Source organism: Stegostoma tigrinum, chromosome 2, assembly GCF_030684315.1.
Source record: "Stegostoma tigrinum isolate sSteTig4 chromosome 2, sSteTig4.hap1, whole genome shotgun sequence".
NCBI classification, from domain to species: domain Eukaryota; kingdom Metazoa; phylum Chordata; class Chondrichthyes; order Orectolobiformes; family Stegostomatidae; genus Stegostoma; species Stegostoma tigrinum.
In genome coordinates, this window is record NC_081355.1 from 34,866,812 (window position 1) to 34,892,771 (window position 25,960).

At 39.7% G+C, this 25,960-nt stretch overlaps 1 protein-coding gene across 1 annotated transcript in view; it reads right to left on the reverse strand.

Moving 5' to 3' along the window:
- Positions 1–431: 431 nt before the first annotated feature.
- The window catches only part of LOC125448673 (partitioning defective 6 homolog gamma), a 51,895-nt gene continuing 26,366 nt past the window's right edge, over positions 432–25,960 (reverse strand). The window contains exon 3 of the mRNA XM_048524105.2: positions 432–6,866. Coding sequence (XP_048380062.2) covers positions 6,022–6,866 — 845 coding nt within the window. The 3' untranslated portion in view covers positions 432–6,021. The remainder of the gene's footprint in view (positions 6,867–25,960) is intronic.

Here is a 25,960-nt window from a genome sequence, read left to right on the forward strand (position 1 = left end):
TCTTAGCATTTTGTCTACTAGTGATATTAGCTATCTGACCTATTCACGATCAGCTTTCTGTCTATTCATTTTTTTAAATGCACACAGTTCAAGAGACCTGCTACGAGAGTGGGTCAGAGTAGGAATCCTGCAGCAAATATCTCTTTTTCCTGACTCCCAAGTTTGTTCACTATCTACAAAACACAATCAGGAGTGTGATGGAAGGTCATTATGTCAAATTAAAGACCATCAAATAATGAGAAATAAAATGACAAGCATTTTGTTGGTATCTCAAAAGTTTACAGGAATAGTTGGGAACTTTCAGCCATCAGAGACACCTTGAAATAACAGCAATGGACTACAGCAAACACTTTTAAAAGCATATTAAAAACAGCAAAGAACACAGGCAGGCACTAAGATATGAACAAATAAAGAGTGGTGGAGGTATTTTATTTAGGCTCTAATAAATAATTATGGCAAAAGAACTGACAAATACATTGTGGACCCATATTTGCAGAGATACCTTATTATAAAGACAAATATAGTAGGATTTGTTGGACCGAAGTAAAATCCAAGCAAGTTAGATTGAGTACACAGGACAGCAAAGTACCAGCATTATTGAAAGTTCTTGACCAGTGGTGCAATGTGATCATGAAAATAGTCTCATGCAGCAGGCACATAAATCTCCTGAACACTGCTGATGCAGATTCTTGGAACCTGGGTACAATGAGGGCAGAATTTTTATCTTTAAAGCTAGAAGTATAAATAAAATCTCAACCAGGTTGTCTGAAAGCAGAGTTGAAAATTATGCAAAACTGTTTAAACTTTGTAATAAAAATCACTTATTAACATATTAAAATAAAAAGTTATTTCTTTGGTGCAGAACGTAATAGTTCTTCACAATCATTAATTTACAAAATAGTACAAAATCATTATTTGCCCAACTATTACAAGCTTGTACACTCACTAATGTGGCAATCTGAATGTGGAAAAAAAAGGAACAGGAACTGAAAACTCATCCCAAAGTCACAAGGAAACCGAAAATAAAGTATGAATGAAATACTAATCCAAAGATCACAATTTTTCAAGTACAGGGAAGAGTATGTTGATTTCACAATCTGTATTTGATGCACAAATAGATGCAGCATAGCCAATCCAATACATACCTGAAACAAGAACACATCTTGCATACAAAATTGGTAACGTTTATTATATAAATAGCAAAGCAGTGTGCCATTCAGTCGAAGTTAGAGACTTTTAAAATTATCCTCAGTTTAGTGTAAACTCCGATGAAAAATACAAACTGCTCAAGCTTTGTAATTGGTATTTATAATATTGCCATTACATTATGATTTGGTGGCATCCCCAGCAAGGAATAAGTCAATTTGATGGGCAGCTAGTAAGTCTTTCTGGGCAATAATCTAAGTAAACACATGGCAGAAAGTCTGAATTCCTGAATGACAAGCTACAGCAGCTCAAGCTCCAAGTTTCGAAGATTGACCAGTAGCAGGAGTCAATGTGAGGGATTCATGAGGCTTAGAGCTGTTTGGAAAGCCTACTGCTGGATGTGGTGGTCATGCTATAGCTTTAAGAGGTGCACGAAGAGAGGGAATAGATGACTTCCAGAAGGATAATGGGGACAAGGCAGGAATCTCAGACTGTTAAGATTAATGGGTAAAGGTCCATCTGTGAAGTGCAGGAACAACCAATACCCCAGATGATTCAGCTGCACTGGGAAAGAGGAGAAGGGAGTAAAAGAGGTCACAAATTTGATAAGGAGGTGAACAGATCTGCACTCTTGTGGTTGCTAGTGTCATTTTTGGAAGGCATGTTACTTCCCTGCTGCCAGGGCCAAGGGTCTCATTTTTTTTGGGGGGGAGGGGGGGAAGGGGTGTAGATTAGGTGGGTTGGGTCTGGGTGGGATGCTCCGAGGTTTGGTGTGGACTTGTTGGGGCAAAGGGCCTGTTTCCACACTAAGGATTCTATGATTGCAGCTGCTGAACGGTCTAAGTGAATAGCCACAGGTCCCAGTCCAAATTGGCACAAATGAGGCAGACAGACAGACAAAAAAAATGGGTGGATTAGATTTTATTGTCACATGTACTCAAGTATACTGGAGGACAGTGAAAAATGTACAAAGTCACCATTCCAGGCACAATCTTAGACACAAAGATACATAGGTACAAATTTTAGGGATAAAGTAGAAAAAAGTTTGTCTTGAAAGTAGAGTTAAGATTCTGGAAAATAAACTGAAAATAGTACCTCAAAAGATAGTAATCTCCAATTTACTCCAGGGAGCATGCGCTGGTGACTACAGAAATAAGAATATAGAGCTGATGAATACATGACGAGAGAACTGGTGCAGGAAGGACAACTTTAGATTTCTGGGGCGATGGAGTAGGGACTGTACAAGTCTGACTGACTGCATGTCAACAATGCTGGGAACAATTTCCTCACTGAAGATTTTATTAGTGATGCTGGGAAGGGATTCAACCAATTTAGCAGAGAGATGGGAACCCAACAGCAGATTGAGAAAGGAAAGAGTACAAGCTGGGAATGGAAAGCAGAAGATTTGTATGCATGTTTGAAAGGCAAAGTAAACCAAGTCTAGAAAATAGTATGCAAAGCAGCTTGACATTACTAAATATAGATGTATTTCAATGCAAGATGTCCAAAGAGTAAGGCAGATGAGAGGAGAGCACATATTGAAATGTAGGAATATGATATCATAGCTTTTATTAAGACATGGCTAAAAGAGAGACAGGAGTGGCAGCTCAACACTCCTGGTTACAGTTTTCAGATAAAATATAGAGGATTAAGAGGAAAACGTCGTAAAATTGACTCAAGAAGTAACCAACCGAGAGAAGAATATGGTAAAAGGATCATCAAATGAGAGCATATGGGTTGAATGAAAATACATCATACTATGGGAGTGCACTCCACACCAGCAAACATTCGAGAGGGAGACAGAGTTGTAAATATGTAGCAAATTTGAAAATTGCAAATAACAGAAGTAATAATAGAAGATTTCAAAATTAACTAGGATAGAATTACTGTGAAAGGTACAGGGGGTGAAGTTTTTAAAAAAATGTATTCAGAACTATTTCAGTAGAACTTGCTGCATGTAGCAAGTGAGAGGGAGAGTTTATGGACTTAGTCTTACAGAATGAAACTGGATAGATAGCAGGAGTATGAATTGGGGATCATATCAGTAAAACAGAGTTAAAATTAGGATACTCACAGAAAAGAATAAAGGAAGATCAGAAATAAAATTTCCTCATTCATAAAGCTAATTTTACTCTACAGTGATTGAGTTAAATTGGAATGAAAACAATTACTTGAAAGGTGTTAGATAAGATGACTAAGAAAAATGTGAGATTCAGAGTTAGTACATTCTCTTAAGAAAGAAGTAATATGTTAGTATTATTCTTAATCAATATTTTGCATTTGTTTCACAAAAGAAAGGGATGACACACACAATGCAGTCAGGGAGGAGTGTCAAGTTTAAATAACGTTAACATTGTGACTGATACATCAATCCAGATGTAATGTGTCCCTGGCTGCTATGGAAGCCAGACGAGATATAGTGGAGACTGATGCCTTCAATTTCTAGTACCCTCTGGCTCCAAGCGAAGTGCTAGGAGACCGATAATGTTGTACCTCTGCATAAAAAGGGAGAAAGAGTCAACTGAATTATTACAGGTCAATCAGCCTAACCCTGGTGGTGGGAAACCGATTGAAAAAAATTCTGAGGAACAGGATAAATTAATTTGGAAGGACAAAATTAAAAGACATTTGTGAAGGAAAGGTCATTTCTGACTAACATGGTTGAATTTGTTGAGAAGGCAACAAGGAGGATTAGTTAGGGTAGCCATTTGGTGCAACCTGTTTGGATTTTAGTAAGGTTTTTGATGAGGTGGTACTAACAGACAACAAAAGCACATGGGAAAGAGGTAAATTAGATTCAAAACTGGCTTAAAGTTAGGAAGGAAAGAGTATTGAGTTGGTTCATATTTGAGAAACTGAACATGGCTTCCGCTGAATTCCATATGACTCAGCACTGAATCTTTTGGTGTTCATACTTTATAACAATGATTTAAGACTTAAATATAGCACTGGACTAACGTGCTTCCTGATGATGCAAAAACAGGTTTGTAGTAAATCTGGGTTGATTATGAGATTGCAACTCAGCACTTGCCAAACGTTTTCCCCCATTATGGCTCCTTTGAAAATTGGTGCCATCCCTCAGTAATAATTGAAGGCACAGAGGCATGTTCCAGAGGAAACACAGCTATTACAACTTGGTCCAAGCACCAGAGTGGCCGTTACTGCCTCAGAATTCAAGTGTTGATGTCAGCTAATGACCTCACTGGGGGTCCTCTGCAATAGGCTGAAATATCAATGGATTGGTCAGTCAGGCAGAATAGGGACCAGCTGAATTCCATTCAGAGAATTAAGATAATGCACCTGGAAGATAAGGCAAAGGAATTTACAATAAATGCCAAAATACCAACAAGAATAAGTACTTGTTGTTGAAGTATACAGGAACAGAAGAATTTATGACAGCATATCCACAGAGCTCTGAAGGTGGCTGGACATGTAGACCAAGGTGATTAACTGAGAGGCCATACAGTAACAGTACAAAATGCAGGTTTAAGCCACAGCTGGGGTACGTCATGCTGTTCTTGACACCACATCAGAAGAAAAATATGATTGCATTCAAAAGGGTATAAAGAAAATACGCAAGGATATTGCCTGGTTTGGAGAATTTTAGTTATGAGGGAAGATTGGATTGGCGAGAGTTGTTTCCTTTGGAAAAGAGGTGGCCAAAGAGAGACCTACTTACAGAGCATAAAATTACGAAGAACCTGGATACAGTGGTTAGGAAAGACCTATTCCCTTTTGTTGACAAGTCCATATTCTGGGGAGGGTTAGATTTATTATGAGATGCAAGGTTTAGACAGAATTCTTCACAGACACAAGGACTTCAAGGAGGCAGCTCACCACCTTCTCATGGGCAACTAAGGACAGGCACTAAATTCTGGTCCAGCCAGCAATGCCCATGTCTCATGAGTTATTCAAAAATAAAATTGAAGAGAAATGATTTCATCAAGAGATTGATCAGGAAGTGTCTTAAAAAGGTGGTTTGAGAACATAACATTTAAAAAATACTTAGATATGCAGTTCAATCACTGAAATCTCTAAGGTTTATAGATCAAGAATTAGGCTGGATGGAACAAATGGTCTTCAACTGTACTACAAATTTCAGTTAATTTGATCGCATTACTACCACTGTGTGCATTACTTTTAAATACCTATTAATTGTCACAAACTGCCAACAGCCATGGTTTCTAATTTGCTGATAAAGCAATATTATTTTCAGCTCCAAAAGGGTTTTTCTAAAGATGTACTATACATGTATTCTCAATATCTTCAGCATCTAAATTCCAAACAGTCAAACAATAAAACATACAAACATGGGCGATTGCATATGGGATTGGATGTGTTGGCAAATTCTAAACTAAAGTAGATAATTCTCCAATTCTTAGTTTCTAGTGTTACATCATCTATTTAAAATTATTTTAAACAATCTAGAATTCATTGGTTATGCATTGATAAACAGCTGCCAAGTCCTGGACCAGGCTGATACTTGAAGAATCTAAGATAAGTAAATTTGTCTTCCATAATTATTGCAACAAATACATCCAAGCAAGTGGTGCTACACAACACAATCATTTTTGCTCACAGGTTATCGCCATGATTTTGTTTAAAGGTAATTTGGTGTCATACTTTTGATACACAGTTTGTTAAAGGCTTTCCTATCATTTAAAATAAGCTTCTATGCTTAAATCCACTTACTAATTATATCTGAATAATAGTTTTAGCCTCAACAAAGGCAATCAAAAGAACATCCTGCAAGGTACGGAATTCCAGTAAACAAGGGAAATGTTCCCAAAATATGTTTGCGATTTAAAAAAAAACAACACATCTCTATTGTTTGAGCTTCTCTGCTGGCACTTTACATCAATCCAGACCAAAATTTCAAAGTGTAATCACTGTTCCATCCTCTTCAATGCCTCCTCTACTGAAAGCTAGGCTATGTCTTGCCTCAGCTTTGATTGCACTCAATGTTTTATATATACTTCCATTACTTTTTCTAATGGAGCCATTCAGTGGCAGCTCCTTCTGCCGTCTCTGACTCAGGTTATTTTGAGAACTGGTGAACGAGGAAGATGGTGATTTAAACAGAATGCTCTGTGGTTCACTACAACCTTCAATAATGATGTCAGCCTCCTCATCACTTTCATCTTCAGGATTATAGTTCTGCACGATATGAGCAGAGGGCAGACTATGATGACTGGTTGTACTGTCATTGGAATGGCCAGAGCTACCAGACATACGACTGCTGCGGTTGACATTGTTCCTCTGGTTCACTGGCTTTACTGTAATAATAAGGTTGTGACTGTTGGCAATCATCATGTCTGTAACTTGATCAAGTGTTTTACCCATCACCTCAATCCCGTTCACCTCGAGGACTTCATCATTAACAGCAAGGAGGCCTGTACTTTCAGCTAAACCACCAGGTACAAGCCGTGAGATGAAGATACCTGGAACTTTTTCTAGTCCATGAGCTGTCACTCTCACACTTGTGCCATCTCGAATGTAGAACCCCAAAGGTTTTTCACATCCATGCTTGTATAATCGGACCCTCCGGTGAGTTTCAGGCAGAATATCTACATCAATGATTGAAGAAACAGGCCTGAAGTCTTGAGGAATACTAATGCTGAGTTGAACTCGTTTTCGGAGGGTATCATTACGGAGACCTCCCAAAGGCTTTTTCTTTCGCGTCAATGAATCTGTGCCAAAGAGATTGTAGTCAACCTCTTCTGTAACAGTTAGAAAGAAAGATTTTTAAAAAAAACTTGCTTAGAAATTCATCATAATGTACAAAAAAAGGCTGAAGCATATCCTTAATATGTTTTCATTAGTTTCTAAATAAGAATGTATCAATGCAAAAGCTGCTTATGAAAACGGCGTAAAACTTATTCAGATTTGACTTTAGGTGAAAACTGTAAAAATGAAAATTCATTTTCAAACAGCAATTGGAATTCACAATAATAAGGTTAAACAAGGAAAACAACTACAATTTCAACAAGCTCTGAATATTAAGTCATTAGTTTTTTGCTTCAGAAACAATACTATTTAGTGCTCTCATATTGCCAACATTTGTTTAAAATTTGTTACAGGCAAAAAAAATGCACATAGAATACAGTTTTACATTCAATTCCCTTTTGTGATCTCACTACTTTGGACCGGCCTGGAAATAACTCCTGGTCACAATGGAAAACATGCTGACAAATAGGAGACAATCACCCAGTAGCACACATCATCTTCATCAGTGGAAGTGTTTGCTCTGCTAGCAGATGACTTAAGGTTTTAAGTTTGGGAGTATTCAGAAATGGAACCAACGAAAATTGATGTACCTTAATGGTTTTGTATGCACATCATGTTAGTATGGATACTTAATCCAAATTTTTGCTGTTATCCTAAAATAAACAGGGCACAAAAAGTATTCCTATTCATCCCTATATATACAAAAGATTAGTTTAATTTCATATGATTAAAGCTTTTACTTTTGCATATTTATAAATGGATTGAGAACTGGATTGTAAGTAGAAACAAAGGAGAGGTTAAAGCTTTTATTTCCACGATTCCCATATGTTGAGATGTAAGACATGATTTGAGTCTATTGACTTACAGATGTTACCATGATGTAAAATTAAATAACCTAGACAATCTTGAAATATATAAAAGGGACAAGTTGGCATCTTTTGTTGTAATGTATTCTATTTTCCTCCTGGTCTTGCTAACACTGGTCATGCTGTAATGGTTAAGCACAACGATTCCCAGCCTGGGGAATTTGGAATACTGTCCAAGAGTGAGTCTCACAATACCGGGTAGATCATCTAAGAATATAAATCCATAAGAAACAGGATCAAGAGTAAGCCGTTCAATGCCTTGAGCCCGCTCCATCATTCAACAGGATCACGGCTGATCCAAAATTCCTTATGTCCACTTTCCTGCCTTTTCCCCAGACTGATCAAGAATCTATGTCTGCCTTAAACATACACAAAGAATCTGCTCCCATAACTCTGTGGCAAGGAGTTCAAAAACACTTAACCTTGAGAAGAAATTCCTCCTTACCGCAGTCTTAAATTGCACCCCTTTATTCTGAGGCTACGCCCACAGGTCCTAAGACTGTAAATGAGGACAAATTATGCAGCCAAATCATGGGGTATTATTAACTGCAATCTTCAGAAAACAAAATTTGATCATGAATTTATAAAGTATTTGGTGAATGCATGGGTCATTTGTAGTTTGCATTCTGTTGACACAATTCTGACAGCTTTCTGCATTAAACTTCACACCAAAGATTAGCTGTGAAACTCAACCCTATACAGCCAGGCAGAAACAGAGATTTGTACATTGAATTATACGTGCACTGGAATCTCAAAATGTTTTCACGGGATCTCTACAGCGTGGAAAGAGGCCACTTGGCTCAGAGTCTGCTCCGAACTTTTGAAAAGCAACCCACCCAGACCCAGACCCAGACCCTATCTCCAAAACCCCACATTTACCATGGCCAATCCACCTATCTTTGGACTGAGAGGGAAAGCTGGAGCACTTGGCAGAAACCCACACAGACGCAGGGAGAATATGCAAACTCCACACAGTCACTGAAAGCTGGAATCAAACCCAGGTCCCTGGTGCTGTGAGGGAGCAGCGCTAACCACTGAGCTGCTTTGCTGTGCAATTTTAGTCAATCAAGTGCTTTCTTTAAAAAGGACAGCTAATTATGTTTAGCAAACTCACACAAAAGGATCAAATCTGATTTACATGATGTAGATTTGAGGAATAAATATTGGCCAGGACACCAGAAATAACTCCTTTGTCCTTTTTCAAAACAGTGTTATGAGTTCTTTTACAATTTACTCTGAGCAGGAAAGCAAGTAGATGAGGTGTTTTCATACAAGATGTCAAAGACAGTGCTTACAACTTACAAGATTCCCTCAATACTGCACTGGAGCATCAATCATGTTTTGTGAACAAGCCCTTCAGTGGGACGTGGACCCAGAACCCTCTGTGTATGCGACAAACTGAGCCACAAGGGGAAGAAAATTAAGATGGAGAGAGAGAGCGCGAGTGAGAGCCAGAGCAAGAATCATCCTAAATGTATTTTAATCAAGGATATTTGGGGATGCTTAGATACTACGTACACCAGAAATAGAGTTACCAGAATTTTGGCAAGCATAAAAATGTGGTCATTGTCATACATGGATCTCCAACTGAAGAAGGGATATTGGACCCAAAATGTTAACTCTGATTTTCCTTCACAGACCTGCTGAGCTTTTCCAGCAACTTGATTTTGTTTGTGATGGATCCCCAACTGATTCTGCTCCTCCACATTCAGTCCCATGGCAAGTCCATGTGGTGGAAGTACACCCATACTGCTGCTAGGTAGGTAGTACCAGAATTTTAACCCATTGATAGTGTAGCAATGGCAACTTAATCCCAATTCAGGATGTTGGTGGTGGTGGTGGTTGGGCGGGGGCAACTTGCAGAGGATCTTGCAGGAGGTGGCGTTTCCATCCATTTGGCACATTTTATTTTCTAGGACCAGACAGAACTTACAGGTTCGGAAGGTACTGTTGAAGGCTGTGGTACATCTTGTACATGTTTCTATCATTGAGTCAAGGTGGCGAATTTAAGATAGTGGATGGGGTATGAATCTCCTAAATAGTGTCAACCTCTGAGGTGTTTTTGGAGCTACACTCACCCCACGGACATGAGAGTATTGTATCACACATTCGGTTTGTGCTTCACAGGTGGTGGTCAGGCTTTGGGGAGTTATCTAGTATAGAATTCATTGCCTCCTGATCCACTCCTGGCTACTGTACTTATGCGGCTGATCCATTTAATTTTCTGGTCAGTGACAACTCTCTGGATGATGAGAGATTCTATGACTGTGTTGAGGGGATGGAGAAGTTCTCTTTTGCCTGATTATTGCCGGGAATAGTGCAACATGAATGTTACCTACCAATCTGCCTGAAAATTTTCCACATTTTGCTGCTTCAGTACCTGAGATGTTGGAATGGCACAGTGCTGTGCAATCAAACATACAGGGAAAGAACACTTGCGCTTTTGTCCATGTTTGGACCAAGGTCTTAATGAGATCTGACACTGACTAGCCCTGATGGAACCCAAACTCACCACTGGTGAACAGGTGAAGACCCTCTTTTTATACTGTTAACATCGCTATCAAACACTTTGCTGATTATTAAGAATAAATTGATGGGGTTTGTTCTGCTTCTTTTGGGAAAGTCGTGCCTGGGCATTTTTCCACACTGTCAGGTAATACCAGCCTTTATTTTAGCTGTTCTAGAACAGCTTGGTTAAGCTGGAGAACAAGTCTTCATTACTATAGTTGGGACACTGTCACTGCCATTAGCCATTATTATATCCAGACCAATCATCCATTTCTTGATGCTCATCGAATCATAGAATCCCATCAGTGTGGAAACTGACCATTCGGCCCATCAAGTCCACACCAACCCTCTGAACAGCATCCCACCTACCCCTGCATTTTCCCATGTCTAACCCACCTAACCTAAACATCCGTGGGCACTGTGGCCGATGCAGCATGGCCAATCCGCCCACCCTGCACATCTCTGGACTGTTGGGGGAAACCAGAGCACCCGGAGGAAACCCATGCAGACATGGGGAGAACGTGCAAACTCCACATAGACAGCTCCCCAAGGGTGGAACTGAACCCAGGTACCTGGCGCTGTGAGGCAGCATGCTTCAACAAGCAGTCATGCTTCAGTTCAGGGCAGCATGGTGGCTCAAAAGTGGTTAGCACTTACGTTGCACACAGTGGTTAGCATACCACCATGAACTGAAGCAAATTGGCCAAAGACTGACATCCGTGGCAGTGGGATCTTGACAGGCAAAGATAGATCATCCAGTTGGCTCTTATGGCTGAAAATGTCTTTGAAAGCCTTGGTTTTTGCATTGATATACTGGAAGAAACTAGCTTCATTTTCTGGTTATTTATTTACTTGTCCATCACCACTATTGGATGTGACAAAGCTGCAGAGCTTTGATTTGATCTGAGGAATAGTTTTAATTCTTTTCAGTAACGTGCTACTTTGGCTGTTTGGCATGTTACCTTTGCTGTAACATTACCAGGTTGTTTTTATGTATGTCTGGTGCTACACTGTGTATACTCTACATTCTTTCCTGCAGGAGGTCCTTTACAATCTGTAACAAGAGGAAGACATACCCATCTACTACACATCCTCTCTTTGAGAGAAACGTACTGATCAGGGAACATGTAATAGCCATGGCCTTGGCAAGGGGCAGCACTGAGGAAATAACGTTTACAATTTCTTCACACATCATCTAAATGCCTCTGAGCTTCTACCTCATGCTAAACAAACTTCAGGATAAATGTAGCTTTCCTAAAAAAAAAATCAGCAACATCTCTCTGCTCCCTATTCATAGAGTTATACAGCACATAAATTAACTAGCCCCTTTCTTTCATTTTAAGTATTGACAGGTGAATACCCTTCTGCCACTTCAGGAGATAGGGACCAGAACTCTGAAAATGCATTCTCATTTGCTGTTATCTCAGAAACCCTCAAATTAGGAACAAGGAACGGAGAATATGGGGCAAAGGAAGGGCTCAAAAGTCAATTCCATCATGCTGAATCTGTACAAAATATACACTGTTAATTGCACAGAGGACTAAACAAAAAGTATAAATCCAGTGACGAGTGACGGATGGGAGATGCCCATGGTTACCTTCACCCTTGGATGCATATTCTTTAATATTTTGGCTGTTATCTTTTTGTATTAATCATAATTATACAGATATTGCCTCACAGAATGGTGTTCGATACCATATAATCTAAAAATTGTTAATGTTTGCAAAATTGTGGTGAAAACAGCACTGTGCTTAATGACATTTTCAACATAGTAGCAACTACAAGCATACTGACAAGCAATCCAATCATGGCCAATAAGAGAGCCTTCTTGCCACCACATGGTTCTTACAATTTTAAGTCTGAAAACGGACCTAAATTGTAATACAGGAGCGCAAAGGTGCTGACTAAATTTTGCAAGTAACATAACAGTAAGTGGAAATTAATCCCAACTTGTTGTCACAGGTTGATGATTGGCCAACCAAAAGGGTATGACAGCTTTAAAAACAAGCAAAACTCTTGTTCTGAAAGACTGAGATAAGTTGTGAATTGATGGTTCTTCCTTTGTCTGAAAGGCACATAACTCAATGGGTATGTTTTAAAAAATGCCAGAGTAAGTCACATACTTGTGCCATTATCATTCTATACACTTGCCCTCTAAAATGGCAAAAAGTGAATTCAGTTACAGAATCAAGTTGAAGAAGTCATCAGGATAGAATCAAGACTGGAGGCCCTGGAAAAGACCACAGAAAATAGCCGTGAGGTAAGAACCAAGGACCACTGAAAAGATGATACTCCAGGTGGGTTGAGAATGAAGGAGTACTGAATAGAAGACATACCAACAAGCTGTAACCAGAAGTGATAATCCTTGTTCTCTACCACACTGGAGTTTGAAAATTACAAGACAGATAAAGTTACCCAAAATGTGGTCTAAAGTACAAGTATGCAGACACCAGGGTACGAGACAAGATGTCAGCTTGTCAGGCAGTGAGATCAACACTAACTTGGCTGTTGACTAGAAGGGATGAACTTATTGATGGCAGGTCAACGAGCTTAAAAATAGTTTTAGATACACTGGACAGCTTGCCACTAGGCTCGAGTGCAATGGCTCAAAACATGGAGATGTCCAGCTCAAGTGTCAAAAATGTGTGTGCATCTTGGAGATGAAGGCAAACAAAAACAAACAGGCACAAGAGAAATTCTTAGTTCGTTCTGTTAAGTATTATATATGGATAGAATTGGGCTATTGAATAGATTTTGAGGGATATGGAACCAAGGTAAAAGGCCCTAAGACAAAGGAGCTGAAGCAGGCCATGTGGCCCATTAAGTCTGCTTTGTTCTTCAGTAAGATAATGCTGGTCTGATAACCTTAATTGTCTTTTTGCCATATGTCTTGATTTCATTATGGATTAAAAAAAATGTTTGCCTTGACTATTCTTATGACTCAGCCACTTCAGCTCTCTGTCATGAAGAATCCCACAGGCTCAATACTATTCGACAGCAGAAAAATTTCCTTGTCGGTTTTAAACGGGTGACTCCTTACTCTGAAACGATGACCTCTGGACTTGGACTCTGCATGAGGGGGAATAACTTCTCAGTTTACCCAGTCAAGCCCTGAAGAATCTCCTGTTTCAATAAAAGCACCTTTCATTCTTCCAAACTCTAATGGGCACAGATCTAACTTAAACAATCTCTCCTCATAAGAATTGCCTTACATATCAGTCTCTAACGCCAGCGTACCACTCCTTAGATAAAAGGACCATGGTATTCCAGTTTTGGTTTGATTAGTGCCTTGTACAGTTTTAAGTTCTCTATTCATATACTCAATTCTCTTTCAAATAAAGGTCAATATTCCATTTGCTCTCCCAATTACTTGCCGAATTTGGAACTAGATTACTACGATAGCCACAATCAATGGATCAGATCAAAGCTCTGTAGTCTTGCAATATCCCAGATATCAGTATGTGGAAACAGGCCATTCGGCACAACAAGTCCACACTGATCTTCCGAACAGCATCCCAACCAGACCCATGTCCCCATCCTTTCCCTGTAACTGTACACTTCCCAAGGCTAATGTACTTAACTTGTACATCCCTGAATACTAGGGGCAATTTGCAAGGGGAGGTGATGGTCTAGTGATATTATCACTGGACTGTTAATTCAGAGACCCAAATAAAGTTCTGGGGACTTGGGTTCAAATCCCACCATGGCAGATGGTGAATGTGAATTCAATAAATATCAGGAATTAAGAATCTAATAACGACTGTGAATCCATTGTCGACTGTTGGAAAAACCCTCTGTTCACTAATGTCCTTTAGGGAAGGAAACTGCCATTTTTACGTGGTCTGGCCTGTTTGTGACTCCAGACCTACAGCAATGTGGTTGATGCTTAACTGCCCACGGAGCAATTAGGGATGGGCAATAAATGCTGCCTAGGCAGTGATGCCCTCATCCCATGAATGAACAAAGGAATTTAGCATGGCCAATCTACTTAATCTGTACATCTTTGGACTGTGGGAGGAAACTGGAGCACCTGGCAGAAACGCACGCAGACACAGGGAGAACATGCAAATTCCACACAGACAGTTGCCAGAGTGTAGAAATGAACCCGGGTCTCTAGCACTGTGACGCAGCAGAGCTAGCTGCTGTGCACCACCGTCACCACGCCCCAAAACAATGACTGATTATCCATAATCAAACAATTAAATGAAGGATGCAGCTCTACACATATCTTTACATTCAATAAGCAGTGTGTACATCAGTTCAAAAGACTGAAGCATTTGCGACCATGTCCAGTCTGGAGTGCCATGTGGACAATTCATCTCCGTCTCCTCCAAAGGTCCCAGCATTAGAAATTCCAGTCTTCAACAAATACAATACTGCAAAGTCTAAGGTCCCTGACAACACCTTAGCAGTTGCACTGAAGAGTTCTTCTTCAGAACTAGCTGAGCCCTTAGCCGAACTTTCTGTACAGCTATAACACTGGCATTTACACAATGAATGGAAAAATTTCCAGGTATACTCTCCAAGCTGGTCAATGAGTGCACTGGTTTACCTTCTATTATCAACCAATTGACAAAAGATGTGGGTGACAATACTATCAAGCAACAATTACACGAACTGCACACTGGCACTTATTTTTTGTCAGGGCCATTCAGCTCCTGAATTAATTATAGCTTTGGTCCAAATAGACAAAGCGCTGAAATCAAGAGGTCAGCTGAGAGTGATTGCCCTCAGCATCCAAGGAAGCAATGAATTCAATGCAGTTTGATTTGATGAACCCACACAAAACTGACATCAATGGGAATCAGGGGAAACTCTCCACTATTTGGAATCACACAAAGCACTAGTCAGGGTCAATTATCTCAGTGCCAAGATATCATTGCAGGAGTTCCTCAGGGTAGTATCCAAGGCCTAACCATCTTCAGATGGTTCATTAATAACCTTGCCTCTAAGAAAATGTCACAGTTAGAATGTTTACTAATGATTGCACTGTGCTCAGCACCACAACTGCTTAGGTACTTATCAATATGCAGCAAGACCTGAACAGTATTCAGCTATGAGCTGGTAAGCAGCAAGTAATATTTGCATTACACAAGGATCAGACAATGATCATCTCCAAGAGAGAGAATCTCACCTTTGCCGTTTGACATTGAATAGCATTACCAGAGCTGAACATCCCATCGTCATCTTGGAGTCACCACTGATTAGAAACTGAACTGGACTAGCCACATAAATACTCAGGCTACAACAGCACGCCAAAGGTTAAGAACTTAGCATTAAGTAATCAATTTCCCCAAAGCCTGTCGACATCTAAAAAGTCATGTGACAGATTCAACAGCAACTTTCAACAAGTAAAATTAGGAAATGCTTGAAGGAGATAAAATTGCATGGATATTCAAGGGGAGGTAACACTGAAGTGGTAGTGTCACTGAACTATTCATCCAGAAACTCAGTCAATATTCACAAGCCATTGATTCAAACCCCATCATAGAGAATGGACTGAATTGAATTTAATAAAATTCTGGAATAAATTAAAAGTTAAACTAATGGCAGATATGTTAATTGCTGCAAAAACCCATCTGCTTCACTAATGCCCTTTAGGAAAGGAAATCTGCTGTCCCTACTTGACCTGGCTTGCATTGATGCTAGACCCAAACTGATGTGGTTGACTCTTAACTGCCTTCTATCCATTTAGGGATGAAAACTAAGCACTATCCGAGCCAGTAATGCCTATAACACCATTCATGAACTTTAAAAATAGGAAGGAAGCTTGGGAATGGTCCAAATTGGGACTGCTCTTCAGAGGAGCACTGCAGACTTGAAAGGGCAAAATGGCTTCCTGTTAGGTGTACTATACGATAATTCTATTCTATTGGAGATTGTGAGGGCTCAAGGTGTGCATGTGATGAATACACCAATGTTTCTTCTAACAACATAGGCTGAACTATACAGGATTAATTTCTGAAAAGCTAGATTTTCAGCAATGAGATTGATGAAAACCCGAGTACTAAGTTAGGATGAACACTCATTCAGACATGCATATACGTTTGTCAAAAATACTGTAAAGTATTTACAGAATTAGTGCTCAGCACCAGTGACAAGTTTCACATTAAGTGAAACAAATCGTGAAATACGTAGAAACTGCTGGAGAATGTAGTAAACAAAGAAACTATAACACTCTGGGTTACAGACCTCCAAGAAGTGAACAAAATTTCTCTCCTCTCAGTCCAAAATCATCATCATCTTGAGACTGCACTCTATATATTTTAGATTTCTCAGATAACCTCTCAGATTCTGAAGGGGCGTAACAGGGTAGACACTATCATCTTAAAACAAGATCACCTCTCAGTCTCCTAAATGAGATAATATAGTAACAAATTGCTCTGCCTAGGATAGCACAACTGTCTCAACCCAGTGACCAATTTGGCGCACTGTCTTCAATGCAAGCATATCCTCACAAACATGGAAACCAAAACATCCTAGGTATGGTTTCGCCAAAGCCCTGTGCTAAGATTTCTTTATTTCTCCAACATTTCATCTATGCTAACACACCCATCTTGCATATTAACAGCCTTTTACATGGCACTCTATCGAATGCATTTTGGAAACCCAGGTGCACCACGTCTAATGATTCCCTTCTACCTACACTATTAATTACAGTAAATTTATTGAATACAATTTCCCTTTGTGACCAAAGCAGGATCAATTTTGGTTTTGTACTGAAGGTGGCTAATGTTGACCTCTCTGTTCTGTAAATTATCACAATGCCTATAGATAATATCCTAGTAGTGAAATCCAGTATTGCACTGAGGAAAATGCAAAAGAGTCAGAGATATAGAACATGGAAACAGGCCCTTCAGTGCAAATCGACCATGTCAACCAGATATCTTAAATTAATCTAGTCCCATTTGCCAGCATTTGGCCCATATCCCACTAAACACTTCCTATTCATATACCCATCCAGATGCCTTTTAAGAAAGATGTTGTAATTGAACCAGCCTCCACCACTTCCTCTAGCAGCTCATTCCATACTCTCACTACTCTACATGAAAAAGTTGGCCTTTGGTCCCTTTTGAATCTTGTCCCTCTCACCTTAAACCTATGCCCTCCAGTTTTAGACTCACCCATCCTAGGGAAAAGACCTTATCTAGTTACCCTATCCATACCCTCAAGATTTTATAAATCACTATGTGGTCACCACTCAGTCTCTGACATTCCAGGGAAACTAGCCCCAGTCTATTCAGCCTCTCCCTTTAGCCCAAACCCTCCAACCCTGGCAACATTCCTTGTAAATCTTTTCTGAACCCCTTCAAGTTTCACATGATCCTTCCTATAGTAGGAAGATCAGAATTGCACACAGTATTCTAATAGTGGCCTAACCAATGTCCTATACAGCTGCAACATCATCTCCCAACTCATACACTCAATGCACTGAGCAAAGGCGAGCATACCAAATGCCTTCTTCACTATCCTATCCAACTGCGACTCTACTTTCAAGATCTTTCTTCAGCAACACTCCACAAGACCTTACCATTAAGAGTATAAGTCCTGTCCTGATTTGCTTTTACAAAATGCAGTACCTCACATTTATCTAAATTAAACTCCATCTGCCACTCCTCAGCCCATTGGCCTATCTGATCAAGATCCTGCTGTATTGAGGTAACCTTCTTTGCTGTCCACTATACCTCCAATTTTGGTGTCATCTGCAAACATATAGCCATACCTCCTATGTTCACATCCTAATTATTTATATAAAAGTGACAAAAAGGTATGGACCCAGAACTGATCTTTGTGGCACAACACTAGTCACAGGCCTCCAGTCCTAAAAGCAAACCTCCACCACTGCCCTGTCTTCTACCTTCAAGCCAGTTCTGCAGCCAAATAACTAGTTTTCTGTCTATGCTGTGAGATCTAACCTTGCTAGCCAGTCTACCATGAGGAACCTTTTTGAATGCCTTAGCAAAGTTCACATGGATCATGTCCATCGCTCTGCCCACATGAATTCTCTTTGTTACTTCTTCAGGACAATTCAAATCAAATTTGAGACATGATTTCCCACACACAAAACCATATTGATCATCTGTAATCAGTCCTTGCCTTTCCAAATACATGTAAATCCTGTCTCTCACGATCTCCTCCAAAAACTTGTCCACCACTGATGTCAGGCTTACTGGTCTATAGTTCCCAGATCTTTCCTCACCACCTTTCTTAAATAGTAGCACCATGTCAGCCAACCTTTAGTCTTCTGGCAGATCACCTGATGCTATTGATGATACAAATCTCAGGGAGGGGCCCAGCGATCACTTACCTAGCTTTCCACAGAATTCTAAGGTACACCCAACCAGGTCCCGGGAATTTATCCAACTTTATGCATTAAAACATGCAACACCTCCTCCCCTATAATATGGGCCTTTTTCACAATGTTGCTATTTATTTCCCACATTCTCTATTTTCCACACTCTTCTCCATCGTCCAGTAAACACTGATGCAAAATACTCATTTAATATCGCCCTTATCTTCTGTGGTACCACACATTGGTGGCCTTGCTGTACTTTAACGGGCTCTATTCTCTCCCTAGTGTTTTGTCCTTCATGTATTTGCCGAGTCCCTTTGGATTTTCGTTAACTATTTGCCAAATATATCTCATGTTCCCTTTCTGCCCTCCCAATTTCCCTCTTAAGCATAGTCCTGCTGCTTTTATAGACCTCTAGGGATTCACTCAATCCCTGCTGTCCATACCAGACATATGCTTCCTTCTCATTCTTGACCAAAACCTCAATCTCTCTAGTCATCCAGTATTCCCTACATCTACAAGCCTTGACCTTCACCTTAACAAGAATCCAGAGACAGCGTGTGCCTGTTTCTGAAGTTTTCCCATTTTCCAGTCAGTCCTTTACCTGCAATCATCGGCCCCCCAATTAACTTTTTAAAGTTCTTGCCCAATTCCATGAAAATTGGCCTTCCTCCAATTTAGAATGTTAACTTTTAGATCCTGTCTATCCTTTTCCATCACTATTTTAAAACTAACAGAAGTATGAGCACTTGCCCCAAAGTGCTCCCCTACTGACACCTCAATCACCTGCCCCTCCTTACTTCCCAAGAGTAAGGTGAGGTTTTGCACCTTCTCTATTAGGTACATCCACATAATGAATCAGAAAATTTTCTTGGACACACTTCAATTGCTCTCCATCCAAGCTCTAAACACTACGGCAGTCACAGTCTATGTTTGGGAAGTTAAAATCTCCTACTATAACTACCCTATCATTCTTACAGACAATTGAGATCACCTTACAAATTTGTTTTTCAATTCCCCATTGACTATTTGGGGATCTATAGTACAGTACCAATTAGGTGATTATCCCTTGCTTATTTCTCAGTTCCACCCAAATAACATTCCTGGGTATAAGACCAGGAAAGTTATCCCCGCTAAATGCAGCTGTAATGTTATCCCTAATCAAAAACACCCCTCTCCTTTCTCTCTTGCTCCACCCTTTCAATCCTTCCTATAGCATCTCTACCCTGGAACATTAAGCTACCAGTCCTGTCCATCCCTCAGCCACGTCTCTGTAATTGTTATACCATCCCAGTCCCATTGACCTAACCATGTCCTGAGTTCATCTGCCTTACCTGTTGGGTCTCTAGCTTTGAAATAAATGCAGTTTAATTTGTCAGTCCTACCACATTCCTGTTGTTCCTGTCTGCCCTGTGTGTTTGACTTGCTCCTTTTTCCAACTGTACCAGTACCAGATTGATCTCTGGTCCTGAGAGAGCATGGTTATTCTTTGTCCAAATTTTCACAAGACAGAATTAAGTGGTGGCCCACTGATGATCATCCCTTTGATGAGAACTATAACTTGCATACTCTCACAGATCAAGTTGAAGATGACGACAACGACAAATTTCTGAGTGCAGCAAAATTCATGCAGCACCCTTGTCTAATGAGGTTCGAGTTTGAGTTCATAATGTAGGTAATTCCAGTTGCAATGCAAGGAAAAGTTAAAACTATGTCCTGGCTTCAGATCTGATGAATGATGTGGATTAGATTAAATATATGCAATACTTGAATAAAAACAAGAAAGTCTCCTGGTGTTTCAGTGAATTCAAGATCTTCGAGAAGATTTGGAGCTTGATCTGTTAATGCAGTTGTCGACTTGCTTGCCTAGCTGATAAGTTTGTTTGCAAATTTTTCATTAGGTAACATCATCAGTGCGCCTCCAGTGAGGTGGCATTCTGTCCCACTTGCTATTTATGTGTCTTGATTTGAGAGGTGGGTTTCATCACTTCTGGATTTGTTTCTTAGTGGCTGGTATTGAAATGAGTAATAGTCAGTCATATCTCTTGGTAGCTAGTTGGTGTTCATAAATCCATGACTATCACCTGTTTCAACACACATGGTCAAAGAGGGACACCAATTTGACTGGGTCACACCAGGACAAGCCAAGCAAAGACATGTATGAGAATTCCTAGAGGCCTGGCACTCAAATGGGAACTCCATTAACAAACCTGTAGAGCTGGACACCAATAAACCAAGACACACAAATAGAACACGGGTCATGAGTTTCCACTGATTTTGCTTTCCCTAAACTTTTCCGATTTTCAACAAGTTATTTGGTGTGTATCTGGTTAAGTGACAATGGTTTACCTATTCTTAAATTCAACAGCATATAGCAACTAGTGAGAAGGTTAATTAAACATAAAAACAAAACTAAACATGAAACTGTACAAAATAAATAATAAAGATGTCATTACAATCAAAATGGACCATAAGGCTGCTCTGTCATTAAAACAGTCACAACTGGTAATGGTTTAATCCAAGGATTCAAGAAGGCAACGCATCAGCACTTTCTCAAGAACATCTGATAGACAATAAATGCTGGTTCAGTCAGCAATGCTCACATCCTATGAATGAATATAAAATAGAGATGTCATCACCACTTGTTTTGAAACAGATCACTGCATAGACTGAGAGGTTTACAGCACAGGAGGCTGCCACTGGGCCAATCATGTCCATGCCAGTGAACAAATAAAAAAAAACTGGCTACAATAATGCATTTTCTAGTTTTGGCCCACAGCCCTGAAGACTGTGGCAATGAAAATGAATATCTAAACATTGCTTACATGTTACAGGATACTTCTAATTCAATCAATCTTTTAGGAAGTAAGCTGCAGACGCTGACCGCCCTCAAAAATAAGTTCTCAACTCTCTTCTCAGTATCTAGCCATTATATCTATGCCCCCTGGTTATTGAACTCTCTACTAATGGAAGTACTATCTTCCTATGCCTCTGAATTTCCTATCCACCTCTCAGGTCCTCTCTCAACATTTATTGCTCCAAGGAAAACAACCATAGTCTTTCCCATCTTTCCTCATATCTCAAACCCTCCAGTCAAGCAAACATTCTGGTAAATTTGCTTTGCACCCTCTCCGGGGCAATCACATCTTTCTTGCAATGAGATGCCTAGAAATGCAGATAGTCCTCCATCTGTGGCCTAACTAGAGTTTTATGCAGTAGCAGATTCAACCCCTTAGCAACATTTATTTTGCACACAGAGGTTGGCAAATAGAAATTGCACTTGTCACCACCGCTATGGAATCTAAGAAAATAGGATAAAACTCCAAATTTGTAGTAACCTTAGAAAAAAATTCATAAACCAAGATGACAAGTACCAAAGCATGACTGTCATAGAGAGATACGACATAGAAACAGGCCCTTCAGTCTAAACAGTTCTTGCTGAACATATTCCCAACTTAAACTAATCCCACCTGCCTACTCCTGGCACATATTCCTCCAAACGTTTCCTATTCATATACTATCCAAATGTCTTTTAAACGTTGTAATTATGCCCACATCCGCCACTTTCTCAGAAAATTCATTCCTAATATGAACCACTGTGTAAAGAATTTGTCCATCTTTAAAAAAGTTCTCTCCTGTCACATTAAAAATGTGCCCCATGGTCTTGAAATCCCCCAGCCTATGGAAAAGAAGCCTACATTAGCCCTATCTATACTCATGATTTTATAGACGTTTTTAAGGTTATCTCTCAATCTCCTACCCTCCAGAGTCAACACTCAGTAGCATTAATGATTAGAACTCTGGTTATAAAGACATAGCTATACTGACTGCAAGTGCTTTCACTATCTCAAGTTAAGGGCACATTGATTAGAAAGAAATATGGTAGAAGGATGATCTTACATGATGATAAGTAATCCTACTTTTATTCAAGAATCTGGGAAAATGTAGCAAAAGCCTGTACAGTCTATGAATCTACAATGAAGCATGTTTGTTGCTGTGAATTTAATAAAAGATGCTTACAGCAGAAGTTAACTATTGTTAGAAAAATCAGCTGCTAAAAGTTGTCGAACAGTGAATGATTATTAAACAGTTGTCAACATACCTGATGAACTAATCTACCAAGTTACATCACAATAACTTTAATTCTATTTACTCATTTTTTTGCTCACTGTATAATTACAGATAAGTACAGCTTTTGAAAAAATATCAATGGCTGAAGTGCAATTAAGAAAAACAGTATCTAAATACATTCTGAATTCCTAAACAGATATTATAAGATCAATTGAAGATTCAAATTCTCTTTTGGGAGAAATGCATTTGAAAATGTTTTTGCTTGCAGGTCTTTTTTTTCCAAAGAATATAGTGCAACCAATATTTTTCACCCCATGTAGCTTTCCCATGTTGGGGGAAAAAAGTGATCTGTATTTCAGGGAAACTAAGTGATACAAAACCTTTACATAGTATTTGTGCACATGAAGACAGGAACCTTTTGGCCAACCATCAAAACAAGATCACTTTCTAAAGTCAATACTTTACACCACCGCCATAACTAAAAATGTGTTGATAAGAAATATACAGACAATTAACCCATCAGCTCATTAACTAGGAATACTGAAGCAAATCTGCTTCAGAACAGTTATGGGCTGAGAAATTGAAAAATTTATTAAAACCGTAGCAGAAAGGAAATTCTGAAGTTGACTTTCTCTTGTCTATTATCCAGGGCTCAAAGAAACAAGGAAGGCTTGAGACTTCAAAAGATGCAGACAAAACATAGCAGTTATTAGCTAGAAATTACATGCAAAGTAAGAAAAAAAGAGAAAATTGAGAAGGTAGAGTACCAAAGTAAAATATTTAATAAAGTACTTTCTCACTGTTTTGATTGAAAATAATTGACCCTTTTATTCATGACATTTTATTATTGAAATATTAATGTTCAGGTCATGGTATACAACAGGAATTCTTTTTGTAACTAACATAGCTAGAACAGCAGTGTCAAAATTGAGAAGTTTCTGTTAGCCTAAAGGATTAGGTTTTGTTTAGGAAACAAGTTACATTCAATTATCTGAATTGTTTTTCATTAAAATTCAACAGAATGTTTCTTGAGACAATTGAAATATTCAAACTAAAGGACATTTGGTGTAATCCAACAATTTGTTGTTTAGTACATGGGTGGCACGGTGGTAACAGTGGTTAGCACCGATACCTCTCAGCAGCAGGGACCTGGGTTCGAATCCTCCCTTGGGCAACTGTCTGAATGGAGTTTGCACATTCTTCCTGTGTCTGCATGGGTTTCCTCCAGGTGCTCCGGTTTCCTCCCGCAGTCCAAAGATGTGCAGGTTAGGTGGATTGGCCATGCTAAATTGCCTGCAGTGTTCAGGGAGGTGTAGATTAGGTAGGTTATAGGAAGACGGGTCTGTATGGGATGCTCTGAGGTTTGTTGTGGACTTGCTGGGCCAAAGGGCATACTTCCACACTGTAGCGATTCTATATGCAAGCTGCTTCATAGGGGTGTATATTAGACATCATAACTACAGAATTTAAAAGAGGAGTCAATCTAAATATATTTGGCTCATCAAATGTCAGTGGCGAACAATTATATTCTTCATGAAGGTGGCATCAAATGGGATGCGCATTAATGTCTGTGTTAGAAAATTTCTTTTGGCTTCGAAAGGACACATAACTCTTAGTCACAGAGTCAAAGTCATACTGCATGGAACCAGACCCTTCAGCCTAACTCGTTCATGCTGACCAGGTTTCCTAAACTGAACCAGTCTCATTTGCCTGCATTTGGTCCATATCCCTCTAAACATTTCCTATTCAGGTACGTGTCCAAATGTATTTCAAGTGCTGTAATTGTAGTGCACAGTAGGATTGATTAACCAAACCTAACACAATGGGCCAGAACCAACTTTTACACCTCAGGTTACCCAGCACAGACCGTAAGGGGCCTACATGGATAGCAGACATTCAACTTCAATCAAAATACATTCACACATACTCTTAACTACCAGGAAGACAAGCGACCTTAAGGGGATCACCAGAAACACAATGGTAAGCACAGAAGTGTCATGAAGATAAGGGGCCCCACAATCAGTAGAATTGCAGGCCTGATCTCCCAGTCAGCAATCTCCAGAAGAATTCCAAAAACTAATAACAGCAGCTATTTCCAAGAACTATTTCCAGAAAGGAGATCCCAACAGCAATTTCGAAAAATATCAACATAGCCTTGTTAAGAACCTGGGGAATCAATGGGAACCAACTGCGATCAGCAGACCTAAGAACTAACAACCTCCAAAAAACACTGACTCAACTGAAACCACAAGGCCTCTGACACATGCTGAGATTAAAACTGACCTGCAAAACCACTAGAAAGTAAGGAAAATCAAGTACTTACCTGATAGATCCAATATGCATCCTAATACGTCAAAAGGACTCAACCCAGGCTGAAGGCCTACACAGTCTGAGGTCTTCGTTCAGGCACCAGGTACCGTAGGCAGGGACTGCCATCTGTGCATCTAAATCATATTTTCCCTGGTGGTGAGCTTAAACCCCGAGACCTCAAAAGTTTCTGACCTAGCTAGCATTGAGGGGAAGGCCGGTGGTGACCCCAAGGGTTGGAAGCCTGATTAGTTGCTGTGATTGAAACTGTTAATTTAGTTCTAATAGTGTGTAGTCTGTGTGAAATTTAATAGTGTATTCAATTACTATCCTCTGTATAACAGACAGCGTTAATTTCACTGCTTATTGCATTTACCTCTATTTCTTACCTTTTTGTATTGTAAATAAATGCAGAGATTCTTTTGCCCTGAAACACTTGTCTACAGCCTTCTTCATTTCATATTCTCTAGATAAGTCCAGTGTCTAGAACCAGGGATCTGGAGGTGATTCAAACCACCTAAAATCAGCAAATTACTGATTGCAAATCAAAACTCTACATAATGGTGACAGCGGTAAGACATTGGCATAAGGAACGTGATGTAACAGAGGTTGTTTCAAAAACAAAGTCTATGATCGAGGAGAGGATTTCCTCCTACGTGTTCAAAAGAGTAAATATATTAATGTAATGCATCATCAGTTTCTTGCAAGCTAAGTTTCCGGGAAAGCAGCAGCCCAGTGGACTGACAGCAAACAGCATTAGCATTCTACAGAGAAGGCAATCTGGCTCCTCTGCCTTCTGTGACAGGTCTGCGTACTGGATAAGAAAATCAAGGAACTGAAGGCAGACTTAACAGAGGTAGAGGAAGGCTCTAGCGTGAGGACTAGGGCAAGAGAAATGCTGCACGCAGACCTAGAGCAAGAGAGGCAGCAAACCAAGGAAAGGTACAGAAACCAGCTAGATTATCTGCAGCATCAGGTCACAGAAGCCAAGGCTAGTGAACGGGCTTGAAAAGGAGAATAGCCATCTAGGGAAGCAAGTTAA